We start from the raw sequence: 16,262 nt of genomic DNA on the forward strand, positions 1-16,262 counted from the left end.
GTTCTTTGCCTGGAGAAATTGGTTTCTGTTATTAACAATACTGTGGAAAAAAAACCACAGTTAAGGTAAAAAGCTTTTGGCTCTACATTTATTGTTGATTACCTGAGATTAGCTATTTGAAATTCCACTGAACAGATCCTTTAATAACACCATAATATGTAATGTAACTTAATATCTCTACATATGAAATACTTTCCTGCAACAGGTATGAGCTCAAAGCATCAAAAGGTCTGTAAACCTACAGCAAAAACAACCCCTGTAAGTTAATAACCTGGGCAGGCGGCTCTCTACCTCGGCACAAACACAACAGGCTCAGGCAGGTACCACCAGTACAAACACCCATTGAACTGCCTGACAGAAGTTAAATAAAGCACATGGAAAACGGGGCATCAAATGGCTTCATACACCACACTGCACAAAAAGCTGATCTTTAAACTATTTCCATCATAACACAGTTAAAGAACCTGCTTCTAAACCAGACCCCAAACAAAAACCAGCACGGGGGTGGGTTTGGAGTCAGCCACACTGACTTACATGAACTAAGTGAGGATTTGGCTTCACACGGTTCATTTCAAATAAAAATGAGCAGAATCTACGATCAGATACACAGATGTAATTCTAGAGTCAATATGAAATTTGTTTTTCACATCTGCGACTGCCCAATAAAGCACAGGCTTCAAGTTACACTAATTATAACAAACCTTCTATGTAAACTTAAGTTACTAGCATTACATTATCCCAGTTTACCGGAATCGCACTCTGAAGCCAATGCTGGAGTGAAACGTCGTGACCCAGGCTGCAAGTTTGTTTCCTATTAGTTTGCAGCAGTTTGGGTCCTGGATGTATTCCTATCTTGACTATTTGTGTATGACAGAAATATAGTAATATTGGTGAGACCCCAGGGAATAATCACTACTCTGTACCTCAGAGAAAAGCTGTTTAAGTCGCATTTTCAGAATTGCCCTGCTGTAATGGATAGGTGTGCTGCTGCAAAGACTACAATTTATAAATTACTGTTTGTTTAAGGGTTTCCATAACACATTGTTCGTTTTTTGATACTGAATGCATATGCTCTATGACAAGACTTAAGGAACTCCGACATGGGGAAGGATTTATGAGCTATTATGCTAGACAAAATTAGTCATTACATGCAAAAGCACTAAGAAGCTATCCAAACTGGAAATAAAGGGGGGGGGAAGAGGAATCAGAGTCAGGCTGGACTTTGTACTATCATTATAAAGCTAGAGCAAACAAAACTAACTGCATTTACATCTACATCATCACCTGCAAGAATTTAACAATCTGAAGGCTTAATCTCCTACCCAGGACTTCACTGAATCATACCTATAGAATATTGGGTCAAAATACAGCTAATCTGACAGAGCAAGTTGTTGCAAGCACTTTGTTTCAGTGTAATTGGATGCAGGACAAGAAAAAATCCTGACCATTAGCCATGATGTTGCAAACAAACTCTTAGCAAGAGGCACACAATCGCAGAAGCACACAATCAATCCCAATCAACTCAATAGCTTTGTTCAATTTGTTGTCACTGGCATCAATGACAGAATAAAAAGCCAACGGTGGGACAACCAGAGCAGGAAGCCAGGTCTGTGAAAGGTGGTGTTTCAAAAAATACCACCACAGCAACAGTATTTTCTATTCTGATTAAACTACAATCCAGAAAATTCACCATATCCTAAGTACCGGTGTTTTAGCCTCCTTCCTCCATCGCTGAATGAAAGATACAGCAGAAACACAGAGTGCTTAGATATTATTGTATCTATTTTAATTTGGAGGAAAAGGAAGTAACCTGCTTCTCTCCCCACTCCAAAAAACATTAGGGATTCTGCTCACACAAAAACAAGTGGCTTCTGGTGGTGTTTTCAATTCTCCACCTTCTAGGGAAGATAACATGCTGTGGAGCTATTTTAAGAACACCTCATTCACAAAGGTCTCCAATTCAGTCTTCAGAGACAGAGATGATTTTCTTGCTGCTTCAACGTCTTTACTGCCATGACATTTGCTTCAGAGGGAGTTCATTTGCTGTTCCAACATCAAAATGGAGCAAGAGCAGCTGCCAGGAGAGGGATAAAAGGAAACACTGGTGACAAAGAGCAGCAGGGTCATTTCTGGTGCAAAGAAATGTAGAACAGAAAGAACCGCAGAACTGTCACTTTCTCCAAAAAGCCGCAGGGGATAAAGACCTCCCCTCTGCCTCCTGCAACTGGTGTTTAGCAGCAAGAAGGAAAATGAGACAGAAAGAACTAAACAATCAGGCCAAAGTCTTCAAATGGAAAATTAGTATAAACCAACTTTAAGCACCCGAGCACTGGCAGCTAAAGCCACACTCATGCTTCAGCTCTGTAGCGAGCAAAGAACTCAGTAACTATTTCAGAAAACTCAACAGAAAACACTTTTGGCGAGAAAGCACTACAGGGTATGGAGTTCAGTGATTCAGAGGTGACAGTCTTTGGGATGAATTCAAGCCCCCGTGCTAATCATGACCATCCGATCTGTATAAAAAGCAATCTAAAACTCGGGGCAAAGCTGTCAACTGCAAAACCTGATCACCACAAAAACCACACTGCAAGAGCCACAGACAGGGCTGACAGGCCAGTGAAGCAACATAAGTGCCTGTAGAGTCCAATCTCCAACATCACAGGCAGGCACTATCTTAGATGACACCATCTGTCACTTACACCAGTTGATCCCTACCCCGTCCCTCAGCCCTATCAGAGCAGCTCCACTAAAGTACGTACCTTTCCATCATTTTAATCACTTTTCAAAGAAGCAGCCAAGTTCCCACACTGCTCCTTTAAAGAAAAAGATGAGGCTCATCCTGGTCAATGTGCCTTTTTGATAGACAACCTTATTCTAGGTCATCCACTTGCTTTGACTACTTGAGTTTTTTTCCCCTGCATCTTCTTATTAATACATTGCCTGGAGCAGGACAGGGATTTCTCCCTCATTCAACAAGACAAGCAGAACCTCACCCTCCTCTTCGATGAAGGCATATTGCCATCCTTGCAAACTTTAAGATACAAACCTTTATACATAATCAAAGCTAAAACAAAATATTCTTTCCCTCTGCTCCTCACTGGATTTTATTAATAGATTAATTTCTTCTTTTCCGGTTTTGTAGAGAAAAGGTTTTAAAGATGAAAACTCTGGAAAATTATTGTTTGCAAAGAAAAGGACTAGTATACACCAACAGGAATTTTAATCCTACGATACTTTGTGTATATTGATGTTTATTCTATTGTGTGTTAGGACCACAGTTTATTTAGAGCATGATATTTATCTGGCTAACCAAACCCCCTCAAATTCACAGGCATTAGCACCATGTTTATGACACCTTAAGGGCTTCAGCATTAGGATTTATGAATAAAATATTACCAGGGCATTACAGAATACCAAGGACTGCATCTGCAGAGTTGTATATCAAGGTATGTGTGGGCTTGTCAAACACCCACATGATAAATTACCAGTAGCACAGCTTGGAGCAGCCCTTTCGTGGGGAGACAAATCTGTGCAAGCATGTTATTACGCTTTGTTCCACTTAATGTTACTTTTTCTGCACTAAAGGGTTACAAAAACCCTACCTGCCTAAGTGCTAAAGGACATTGATGCACAATACTCAGCCATGAAATTAGAAGACTTATCCTAATATTCAGAGCCCTCTTTTCACAGTTAGTTCTTTTGGTACAAGAAAAATCCCACAAAGCCTATGTTTGGAACTGGACCATAACATTTTATGCTGTGCAATATGATACAATCTTTTGTGGAGAATTTCAAGGTTAAAACACTGCTGAGAAGCAAAGAAATAGAACTGGCTGCTTACAAATTGTCTTCCATCCCTTGCTCTTATGCCGAGTATTGTAAAAAAAGATTATACCCCTGCAAAGCAAGTGGCAAATCAAATCTCTCAAGAGTCAGAAAAGACTACACTTTACACAGCAGATTTTCAAAAAGGGACAAGTCTGCATCCTGTGTTTCTAACACACAGTATTTACTTTTATATGCAGTTTTTAAATGAGTTTAGCTAAGAGCGCCTGACAAATCTAGCTCTACTAGCATTCCGTGTTTGATACTCAAACAGCAGACTTGCTATTGCTTTACAGCACTCTTACTGTGAATAAAATACTAAGAGACAGATGCACGTCCCCATGAATAACTGTCTTCACCAGTAAGAGATTAGAATTGATCTGTCATGTTTCATCAGCAGCAGTCACCAATCACGTATCTCCATGCATCACTGGGGATGACAAATTAGTTGCAATCAAACTGGGCTTTGGCAGGACCTGGAGCAGTGTCTCTACCTGCCCAATTTAAATTACTATGGGTAGATTTTGCCAACTCACTCATCAAGCAGCTCAAGCTCATTGAGCTACTCACAAAACACTCTTGCTCAAAGTTCCCTGAGCCAGCTCTGTAACGAGCTCCCCCTCAGCAGCCTTATGCTTCTTATTCAGAGGCGTTAAAATACAAGCAGCACTGACTTACAGTAGTACACAATTAATTCATTCTGCAGCCCTCTTCTGAGGAGGAGTGATTCATATGACTAATAGGTAACACTTTCAAGTAAAAGATCTGTACTGAGGAAACAAAGGGTCAATTAGAAGATGAGCACTTTGCAAGTTTCATGTTTCCTTAATACTCTTTAAAGTTTTTTTTCCTTAAACGTACCTCTGTATGAATCAGCAGGATCTCGTCCCCCTTAACTTTCACAGCATAAAGAGCCTAAAAAGCAGCTGAACTGACAGTTTTAAGCTTCACAGCATGACAGAGGCCAGGGACACCAAATAAAAGTGTTTATAAACCCAGTGTGGAAGGAAGATATACTCATTAGGGTGGGCTGTTCAGCACTGGCATCTGACATAACTCCATATGGATGTGCAAGATAAGTGTTTCCCTTCAGCTGCCATGAACTGGCAGTATGGTTGCACTCAGAGTTGCGGTCAACGGCTCCATGTCCAAGTGGAGACCAGTAACGAGAGGTGTTCCTCAGGGGTCAGTACTGGGACCAGCCGCGTTTAACATCTTTGTCAGCAACACGGACAGTGGGATCAAGGGTACCCTCAGCAAGTTTGCCAACGACACCAAGCTGATGTTCAGTTTTTAGAGAGGAATACGGAAAAGACAGACCACAGTACTTGATATTGTACCATCAGGTATTTGTTGGTAAAACTTTAGCAATGCAGCTGCACTATTAGAGTTCTGCTGGTCATTTTTTCCCCTGTGCAGACAGGAACCAGCTGCAGAGAAGGAAAGGCTGTCAGCTCACCCATGACAAGGGCACATACAAATTCACTGTCATTTATTTCCTTTGGAACTGCTCACGCAGTTTAATGGTATGGAAGAACCTCCTTATCACTATCACAGTTAATTTAACTCTCCTACCATCACAGTTAAGGCTCTGATAACTACGAGTTTTTGTGAAGTAAAACTATTAATCAGGTATGATTACTATTCACACAAGAAAGTGGAAAGTGTTAAAACTGGAAAATTTTTATTAATCTGTGTTTTAGGGAACACTTATGCTTTAAAAAAACAAAAAACAAAAAAATCACATCACACTGCATTCCCCAAACACACAGATGAACGGTGCGAGTGAAGTAAAACAAAAGGCCACTAAAAATATTTTGGTTCTAGGTTAACACGTACTTCACATTTGACACAGAACTTCCGAGGATGTGAACGAGCATGCCGCAGAAAAAATACCAGACTTGGAGGAGAACTGGCTACTAGCTAGCTGCTGAAAAGATCTAAAATGTTGTTCTTTTTCCCTCCTGAGGTAGGGGCCGCTCACGCTGCGGTGTGCGCTGTGCTCCCCCCCACCGGCCGGGCTCAGGCCCCCGGGGCCAGCACCCTGCACCCTCCCAGCCCGACCTGCTCCAGGCCTCCGAGGCAAAGCCTCCAGGCTTCACCTTCAGGTCTTCAAACGGAAACAAACAAGCAAACCCACCTACAAACCAAAAAAGAAAAAAACCAAAACACCTCATCCACCCCCCAAAAAGCCCCACACACATTTTGAGGCCAGACCCCGCCTTTAAAACACATTAGCCTTTCCGTCAGGTGAGTTCGGCAAGCTTCTTTTGTGAGAGACAGCTTTAATAATCACCTTCCTCTGGAGAGCGGGACCGGGGCAAAAACATCTACCTCAGGAAACCCAGCTCCTCTTCCCTCGCTCGGCCCCGGGCTCGCCCCAGAAGCGGTACGACCCTCAGGGACCCGCCGCCGCCCCTGGGACGGCCAGACAAGGGCCTGGGCAGGGCCGCACCAGCCGACAGGCACAGGGACCCGCCGACCCCGGCGCGGCTCCGCTCCCGCCACCGCCCCTCAGCGCCCACAGTGACCTCCGCGCCCCGCCGCGTCCTCATCTCACCCCGCCCCGGCGGCGCCATTGGCCGCTCGCGCCGCCCATCAGCCGATTCCCCGCCTCCCATTGGCCGGCTGCCCACCTGCGGCCGGGCTCACCGGCGACTTCCGCGCCCGTCATTCGGCACCTCGCGCTGCGATTTGAAGAAGAAGGGCTCCTTTAACGCCCCTCGCCGCTCGTCACTGGTGAGGAGAGCTGTCAATCACGGCGCCGCCTCGCCTCCGAGTACTATTGGCCCAGTAACCCCTTTTCGGGCTTTCGTTTCTCCTCATTGGCTAATTGGATCGGATAGGCGGCTGCGATTGGGCAAAAAGCAGGTCTTCGGGGCGGGACTCGGCTCAAGGGGAGAGTCAATTGGCCAGTAGGCTGGAGCGGCACCGCGTGATTGGCAGGAGAGGTGAGGAAGGCGGGGCCAGCCGAGGTGAGGGTTGTGTGAGGTGAGGGAATCTCGCGGGGTCTCGCTGGCTCTGGGCGCGGAGGCGCGCGGTGATTGGGCGGCGGGGGTCAAGGGGGCGGGACTGAGTCAGGGAGTCTCCGCAGCGGCCGAGTCCTATGGGCCGGCCGCGCTGGGTCCCGCGCGGTGATTGGGTGGGGGCGGCTCTCGCGGAGCCTGGTGGGCCGGGTCCGATTGGCTGCGGGCGGGTGTCGGGCGCGCGCCCCGCATGGGGGCGGGGGGGGGCCGGCGGGGGGAGGGCAGGCCGGGTGCGCGTGCCCGCTGTGCGCTCCGCGCTGGGGCTCCGTGAGGAGGTGAGTGGCGGCGGCGGCGGCGGGTCGGGCGGCCGAGGCGGCGGCGGCGGCCGGGGGGCGGAGCGGCGCTGCGCGGCGGGGGCCTGAGAGCCCCGCCGCCCCCACCCCTGCCCGCCGCAGGCAGGCGGCGGAGACACCCCCCCCCTCCCCCCACCCGGCCCGCTCCCGCCCGCCCCGCCGCGGGGAGCAGCCGCCGGCGCCCCCCCCCCCGAGGCGCTGCCCGCCGCCCGGCCGGCCGGCCCGGGCTGTCAGGGCGCCGCCGCCGCCGCCCCCAGCGCCGCCGCCCCGCGCCCCTCTTTATCCCCCGGCCCGCGCTCGCCCCCGTCAGTCATTTGTCACTTTCCCCGCTCCCATCTCCCTCCCCGGCCCGTCCCCGCCCGCCCCGCCGCCGGCTGCTGCCCTGCCCCGGCCCTTTCTCTTCCTCCATCTATTTTTATCGTCTCCTCATCCCCTCTTGCCCTCCCCCGCCCGATCCTCGCCCTCCCCCCTACCGCTCCTCCCGTCCCTCCTCACTTTTTCTGGGTGCTTGTGTGTGTTTCAGGCCTTCAAGGAAAAGTTGCAAACTCCCAAGTTTTTTTTTTTTTGGTGATTTTTTTGTGCTTTTTTTTTTTTTTTTTTTTTCTTCCGTGTTTGAGGGAGCAGGTGCCTGGAAGGAGGGAGCTATGTAGGAGGTGCCTGGGCGCTCAGGGAGGTTTGAGGGGGTAAATGGAGAGGATGTGGGAATGGAAGGGGTAGACTTGTCAGTCCTCTCAGGGTATTCCAGGGGAGAGACTCCAAACCCTCCTTCTGGAGGGAAGGGGGATTGATCGCTGTATTCCTTTTTTATAAAAAAAAAAAAAAAAGAAAAAAAAAAAAGTGAAGAAAAAAACCAAACAAAACCCAAGGGAGTTGCCCAAGGATGGAGTTTCAGTAGCCAACCACAGCTGGACTCTTGGGGGAAGAGGGTTCGTGCACTCTGGCTCACGCACACATGAAGAGATTCTCCAAATTGTTTGGCTTCGTGAAGAGATCAGGCCAGTTGAGCTCCATGTTTTTAAAGGTGGGCCGTGTATGATGAAACCCAACTTCTTTTGAAGTGTAGCAGATTTCGTTTTTATGGCCAAATGACAGCTTGACCCAGTTGTTATCCGATCAAAGGGCATTTTTTTGAATGTCTCTTTGTGGCACGACAGCCAACGCAAAAATGATGGCGGCTTACAATGGCGGTACGTCTGCAGCAGCAGCAGGTCACCACCACCACCATCACCACCACCTTCCTCACCTCCCTCCTCCTCACCTCCATCATCACCACCACCCTCAGCATCACTTGCATCCGGGCTCTGCCGCTGCGGTACACCCCGTACAGCAGCATGCCTCTTCGGCAGCTGCGGCCGCGGCAGCTGCGGCCGCGGCGGCGGCGATGTTAAACCCGGGGCAGCAGCAGCCATATTTCCCATCACCGGCACCGGGCCAGGCCCCTGGACCAGCTGCAGCGGCCCCAGCTCAGGTACAAGCTGCAGCAGCTGCTGCGGTTAAAGCGCACCATCATCAGCACTCACAACATCCACAACAGCAACTGGACATTGAGCCGGACAGACCTATTGGATATGGAGCCTTTGGTGTCGTCTGGTGAGTAACGACAAAAAACTGAACCGATTTCTCCTTTTCATTTCTTTTTTTTTTTTTTTTTAACCAGATCATAATTCATTCTCGGTTTTGACATTTGAATCAGAATATGAGAAAGCTGCTTACTACAAATTTTTTTACCGGTTCTTCTCTGTTCTTCGAAAGTTGGCTTCACTGGTTTTTGTTGGCAGGACGAGGCGTAGGGTGGTGAAGAGCATCCTCTGACTAACAGGCCGCACCGTCCCTCTCTTCTGAGACAAACGCAACACGTTTCTATACCTTATATTAGACTCTGTATTCTGTGTAGCTAAGCTGCGCTACCTAAAATTTCAGATTAACAGATGAGCATTAGAATGTACGTTTTGACCTGACTTAAGAATTAGAAATTAAAATCGTATGAAAAAGCCTTCCTCCTTCAGTCACCTGTCAAGATCTTTGTCGGGGAGACTGTCTGACCTACAGTAGAATGCTGTATGCTCCCTGAAACTGAATAGCTGAACTTTGCTCTCCTCTCATAAATGGAAATGGGATTTTCTGCCTTGCTGTAGCACTGCCTGCAGTCCCTGTGTTCCCCCAGACGCTGTTTCAGAGGGTTCTGTTGGTGGAGCGTAATCTATTCCAATATATTTTGTGACCGCCTTAATACAACGTGTGTAATTGTTGCCCTTTGGGATCGCTGAAGCAAAACTGGCATGATTTTAGATACTTTTCTTTTTTTTTTTTTCTCTTTAATAAGCGGTTGTCTGTTTAGCGTATTCTGAGCTGCTCGTTGGGAGCAGGAGAGATGCCCTGGTGGTGTCTCTGCGAGCAGGCTCTGCTGCACACTTCCTGTACCACAGACACAAAGTTTGAAGTGTGCAACTGTGTCGTCTCCCCGCAGAACTTTCCCCGGCGTTCAGCCCAGGCGGCGTGCTGTGCTGCTGGAGGGGTTTTGCTGTAGGTACTGCCCGTATTTTGGTTTTTCCGAGGGAAGCACTGGGTGCTTGGTGCTGCGGCCTGTCCCAGCACACGGGGCAAAGCTCTGCCTCAGAAGAGCGAGTCACAGTATTCCTTCGTCCCAGCCCGTAAAGTTGGTCACTCGGAACCAGCCCGGTGTTTGCATTAAAATCACGTTTCCTAAGAAGGCTGAACCAGCTGCACAAACTGAGGCGTAGGTTAATCTTAAGTTGATCTTGCCTTAACTCAGAAGGCCCAGGGAATTAATTTAAACGGGGAGTGTTCAGAGTCGGAGGGTGTGTTGTGCAGTTAGCGCTGCTGTGCTCTTGCTGTGGTACAGTGCTACAAAGTTGATATAAGAGAATGAAAACTGACAAGAAATCTGCTGTAAAAAATTATCCAAAGATTATTTCCATCTGTTCATGTGTTGGGTTTTTTTTCATGAAGTGTGGAGTTTTTAACTTAATTGTTACAGGCTCGCTTAAATTTAGATTGTTACGTAAGATCAGACCTTGTTACCGTTTCTACAATCATCTTGTTTACCTGTGTGTATTTCCCGAGTCTTTATTTCCTCTGTTCTATTTGCCAAAAAAATAAGGTGCAGAGAGAGATCTGCTTTTATAATATTCAGTAGAATAAAAGGTCAGGCTTGCATATTTAAATATAATAACGTAAAAAATGCCGAGGGGTGGAAAAACAGAAGTTTGGAAAGCGGAAGGGTCTGCCCTTGGCTGCCATCAGGCACAAGGGTCCCACGCGAGAGGGGCGGCCACTGGTGGGACTGGTCTTGCAGAGTTGTAGCCACAGTCCTTATTTCCAGATAACAACATCTCTAAAAAAAAAAAAAAAAAAAAGGGAAAAAGAGGGAGGGTGTTAAATAAAATAAAAGCAGAAGCGTGGGGGTAAGATCTCCTCTGGTGAAGCTGTGAGGCAGCAGGGCTGAGAGGGCAGTTGGTTGACATTAGTTCCTCTTCGCTCCCATGCATTTGAATTCAATGGTCACTGGTAGGCTTTTGGCATTTCTTATTAACTCCTGCGGGTGAATGCAGACTGAATTTAGGAGTCTGTAAGCAATAATTAAACTGAATTTTAGGTTTCATTCTGAATGTGAAAGCATGCCTGTGTAATTTAATTTTAGCCATGTGAGATAATGCAACTGAACATAAACATCGATTTGGATATTTATAGTTTAAGTTGACTTAGACATGACACATGTATACCTTGGTACAAGTGTAACACAGAATTTTCAGTAATGTAAGGCATAAGCTAATTTTGAATAAGGATTCTCTTGCTTATCTGTTCCTCTTTCGGAGCATGTATTGGCACTAATAGATAACCCAAAGTTTGCATCTGAACTTCTGAGGGAAATGGATGTTATTCTGCAGACGGTTTGAGTATTTGAAGGAGGAGCCTTTCATCTCGCTACTCAGATGTGTCATTGCATTGTCTAGAAAGACACAACTTACCTGGCAGTTAAGTTTAGCTCCTCAAATAAGTAATCAGCAGAGTGTGGTATTGAGTTTCCCGTTAGCTTGCTGAGGGAGATTTTGCCTTGGCAGTTGAATTAGCATTTGTCATTAGCTCATTTGTCTGGTGCTTTATGATGTTTTGGGGTGGCTAATGTGCTGCTGGAGTTCTTCACTCATGAAGAGCCGAAAGCATCGTGCTTCAGCGTTTTCATGATGAACTCAGGCAGGCGTGTGTCTGTACACACAAACCGTGCCCTTGCTCATCCCGTCGCCATCACGTTTCAAATCAACTCTCCTTGGCACAGCGTCTCCTTTGACTACAAGTCGATATTAAAGTGAACTTAACCCAGACTGGCAAAGTAGAAAAGATTCTCTTGAACAGTCGGCATTCTTTTGCTGTATTTATCCCTTTTCATTGTGCCTTAACCTAAAGATGTGCATATTAATGCAATAGGAAGGCTCGGTGCTTGTGAACTGTGACAACAGCGGGGCGGGAGGTTGCTGAAGCAGGAAAAGACGTGCAGGGACCTTCCCCGGGTTCCGCGGATTTGCTTTAACTGCCCTCGGGTTTGGCAAATTGCCACGCACCAAGTTGCCTACCTAATCTGCCGAAAACAGAGCAATTTGCTCTTGAGTATTCACTGCTAACACCTTCTTAAAGCGTCGAAAAAAAATTCCGGATTTTAGTTCCAGCGGCAAACCGTGTTTGTGCCCCGTGTTTCAAATTGTCCGATTTTCACAAGTCTGGTGTCTGTTCTGAGGAGAAGGAGCTGTCCTTTCCAGAAGTGCTCCCTGGTTTGCTGGGGAGACGTGCTGCTGCCATCTGCTGGGATTCTAAAAATTAATAATAATAATAATAATTATAATGATAAAAAAAATACCCTTTGAACCTGCCAAGGCTCGTGGGTTTTGGAGCAAGGGGTAAAGCCTTAATACCTCTGCAAGGGGCGCTCGTGCTGTTTTCCCGCAGGGTTCCCAGGCCAGCGAAGAGGAACTGCAACTTCGGGGGTGGGAGACAAGGAATAATTCCTTTTGTTGGAGCTGTTAACACTGCTGTGCGAGTTTTATGAAAATGTCTTGTTGGTTGGGATACATCCACTCCCGGGGGATAAGAAACTCTGACTCTGTGAGGCCTGTGGGGATCGTGTCTGTCTCGTATGTGTCTCTGATTTTGAAAAGTTAGTCATTCATCAAAGATTGTGAAACCAAGCAATCTCTTTTAATATTATCAAAACCATGTTAAAAGGCATCTCTGTGGGAAATCTGTTACAAATGACAATTAAAAAAAAGCATATAATTTTATTTTTTTTTTAAAAAAGTCCTGATTTCCACAATTTTAAATTGCAGGGTGGATCTTAGTGTATTTGCTTCTAATTCTTTTTATTCAGAAGATCAAAGAGCAGTATAATGTTCCAAACAGCTTGGCTGTTGATGTTGAGATAGGACATTATGTACAGGCTGCCATAACTTTTAAAGACAGAAATCATTTAACCTATATCTACTGCTCATTCCTAGCCTTCAAAGGCCTGAAATCACTAAAGTCATTGCCAAACAAAAATCACAGGAATATTGCATACAATTGATTGTTACCTCCACCCTAGAACTATTTTAAGAGGGTTTTATCACTATACTGATACTAAGCACAACAGTAGGAAAGACGTTTCCAGGATAAACCGATAATCTCCTGTTACTTTGAAGGAAGGGGTCATGCTGAGCAAGTATGCAATATAGATAATTCAATTTGGGCAAAATTGCTAGAATGTATATTGGGGGAAAAAAAAAAAAAAAGGTGTTACAGCTTCAACAAAGTATGAATAACTGCAGGATAAGTTCCCCTCCTGGTACACGACATTGCTGTGAACCACCATGATGTTTTGCGTAGTTAATGCAAATAACAATGCAAAATTCCAGTCTGATAAGCATGAAAACTTCAGAAAAAGGTGAATTATGAAAATTTGTTTTGTGAAAGCTTTTAGGTTTTGATGTCAGGAATTTTTTGCTAAGCTAAAGCTGTTTGTATCATGATCTTTTTCCCGTCCCATCAAAACCCACCTGTTAGTGGAAGACAGTACCTGAACATTAGGAAAATGTCCTACATTAATTACCAGTTAGATGGACAACTGTTTGCTTTGCTTAAATGATTTCATCTGACATTTTGTATTAGTCTAAAATGACTTTTTCATGATTGATCAAAAAATTACAAAAGGACTCTAAAGTTTATCCTGGAGCTCTTGTGTTGAACGAGCCTGAGCATAAATGGAGAACCGTAAGCAGGGAGCGATACCTCCGGTGGGTGGAACAGAATATCCACCAGAATGGGATAAAGAGGCTCTGGAAGGAGTAATCCACGCCAATGATGTTATCCGGGGAGAAGATCCCTGCAAAACATTCAAACTAAGCAAATCCAAGACAAATCCAAAGAGCCTTTAAAAATACTGATGTTACAGCTGGCTAAGATGCAACAACGGTGCTAATTGAGAATATAAGTCCGGGGTTTTCTTAAGAGTGGAAAAAATGTTGGTGATATGTTGGGTTTTGGTGTAATGAAATTTGCTTTTAGTAACGGGCAACAAAAGCATTTAAAATTAATAAGTAAAAAGGTCAGAAATAGTTTTTAAAAAAAATCCTTCCAGGGTGCTCGGAGGCCTTGGGTGTCCGTACTGGTGGTGTGTGTCGCACTGCTGATGGTCCTCACGCAGCGAGGTCAGTGTGAACCTTTTCCATTCAAAGGGTGCATCTGCTTCGTCTACGTGTGAAAAGCGTGAACAGAAATTTCCAGTTAGAAGAGATTACCGCTGCTTAGTTCTTTCTAGTTCCAGTATACAAACACTTTCCGTTAACAGCTGTGCTGTAGATGTCATGATAATTGCCTGACTTCCTAATGATGGCGTTTTTTAACTGATGTCACCTTTCTCTGTCCGGCTGGGCGGTCTCTTCACTCCTAGTAGTTGTCTTGAAGGGGCTGTGGGTCCCCACCAGAGCCGTTCCCGAGAGGAGCCCTGCGCTCAACACTGGCTTTCTTGCTTTTCCACCCTACGTGTTGTACTCCAGTGGTTCCTCTCGCTGGGGCGGCTGATGCAGATTCACAGTGATTTCCAAAGAGGGAGACGGAGTTGTTTTTATCCAGTTATTTCTTGGAGGAAACCATGAGGATGCCTAAGGCAAAAGAGACAATACTGGAGACGGGCACATTAGAGAGCAGAGCCTGTATTGTGTTTCACACTTACCATCACAATTTAAGGATCTGCAGGTGATTACCTTTAATCGCCATGCAGTATTTTTTAAAGGATTGCTTTGTTTGAATTGGATTCTGACTCTATTTGTGAAGAAATATAGTAGAACAATGACCTTAATCAGGTTTTTTTTTATATGGGAAATTTCACAAAGCTTATATGTTTAAGTTGGGGTGGGTTTTTTCAAATTCCATGAAAAGAAAAATTCTGTTAACGTTTAAATGACTGTTCCCCAAATGCACTGAATTAAATGAAATGGATGTAGTAACTCCTTGCATTCCAACTAGACGTTGGGAATTAGGTGAAATTCTATCTAAGTAATATACAATATACTCGATTGTTCATTATTGTCTTGTAAGATGGTGTAAGAAGGAAGGAATGTGGGTAACTTTTTTTTTTTCCCCAAAGTTGGTGAGGACCATTTTGGATAAATTAGTTCACTGTAAATTATGCCAAGGTCGGTGTTTCACAGGTCACTCGGAATGCATGTTGTTTTGCAGCACCTGCAAATCGTGGTGGTGTTTGTATCCACATAGAGCTGTAGGCCCAGTTAGATCATGGTGGCACTCCGTATTTTCTCTTTCCTCTGAATCCTGCAAATGCTAGAGCGGAACAGCTTGGGATGGGATCCACAATCTAATATTGATTTTTCAAAAGACATATTTCCGATGTTCTTCTCCCCTCTCCCCCCATGCACTCTTTCACCTTTTTTTAGTAGAGTGTTTAAATTGTCGATTTCACTAACCCGAAAATACAAATACCTTTAGTGTTTCTAGGGGGAAGGTGTAAGCGCTGGTACCAATTGTATGGGATCAAATAGAGCAGTAAATAAAGGCGAATAACAAGTGTGTGTGTGAGGGTGTGAGGCTGCTTGATGTCGCTGGGTTTCTTGGGGGAACAATGGGATTGGGAGTGAAAATAGCTTTGGGCAGTTAAGTAGAAGGAAGCCTTTGGGATATGTTGGAAGTGGTTTTTGATGAGTGGTAATGGTTTTATCTGGGTCTCATGTATCTTTAATCCTCTGGAAAGTTCTGCCTTCTAGTCTGGAATATGTAACGTTCAGCTTTTCATATGAGAAAAGTTGGCTCAAAATTGTATAGAGCTTGCTAAAACTGAATGTGTGTTTATTTAAATGAACAATAATTTGTTAATATAATTGGTAATGTTTTTTTGAAATGGCATATTAAAAATCCACAAAGAACTGTAATTCCAGTGTTATAAAATCAGAGAATTGAGAAGCTGGTTTAGTCTGCAAAAGTGAGCGTAGATGAATGAGCTTTAATGTTGGGGGAATAATACTGTATTTTAGGTTAAACTGTTTCTGTGGGCTCCTGTATGTCAGTAGACCCATCTGTTCCATATTTGAGGGTTAGCTTTTGAAGTCCTGTGTTCGTAGGCAAATACTGAAGAGTGGCTTTACTACTGGATTTTGTGTACAAAGGAGATGCAGCTCTGTGGGAGCTTTGGTTACCTGAGCACAGCCTTTGGCTTCTTTATAAGAGAAGTTGCAGTGGAGCAGTCCAGTCTTCTTGTTACACGGAATGTGCAAAATTTTCCCCTCTCAATTTTTGAAAGAGAGAAATGGCACATGGGGAATGCTACAATCTCCTGGCGTGATGCGGGGATGTTTTACCTGGTGCAGCGTGGAGCTGGGTCCCAACATTTAATGAGTTCACCTCTGTGTTCTGCGTGGTCTAATGAAGGTTCTCCGTCCTGACTGCGTGGTGCCACCCCTGTCACCGTGCCGGGCTTCACAACTGCCTGCTAACGCTTGCGTTCTCCTCCAGAGCGTGGTGTAAGGTCTGCTGAAGCAGTGTTAATTACTTGTTATGGGACTGTTCTAACTGCTCCAAACAGAATTTCAAATGAGACGAAGAATAAATTTATTTTTTT

At 45.3% G+C, this 16,262-nt stretch overlaps 1 protein-coding gene across 1 annotated transcript in view; it reads left to right on the forward strand.

Moving 5' to 3' along the window:
- The first annotated feature begins 8,276 nt into the window (after positions 1–8,276).
- NLK (nemo like kinase) overlaps positions 8,277–16,262 on the forward strand; it is a 45,088-nt gene continuing 37,102 nt past the window's right edge. Inside the window, exon 1 of the mRNA XM_074160654.1 lies at positions 8,277–8,734. Within this exon, the coding sequence (XP_074016755.1) occupies positions 8,277–8,734 (458 nt within the window). The remainder of the gene's footprint in view (positions 8,735–16,262) is intronic.

This window comes from Numenius arquata, chromosome 18, assembly GCF_964106895.1.
Source record: "Numenius arquata chromosome 18, bNumArq3.hap1.1, whole genome shotgun sequence".
In the NCBI taxonomy this organism is placed as follows: domain Eukaryota; kingdom Metazoa; phylum Chordata; class Aves; order Charadriiformes; family Scolopacidae; genus Numenius; species Numenius arquata.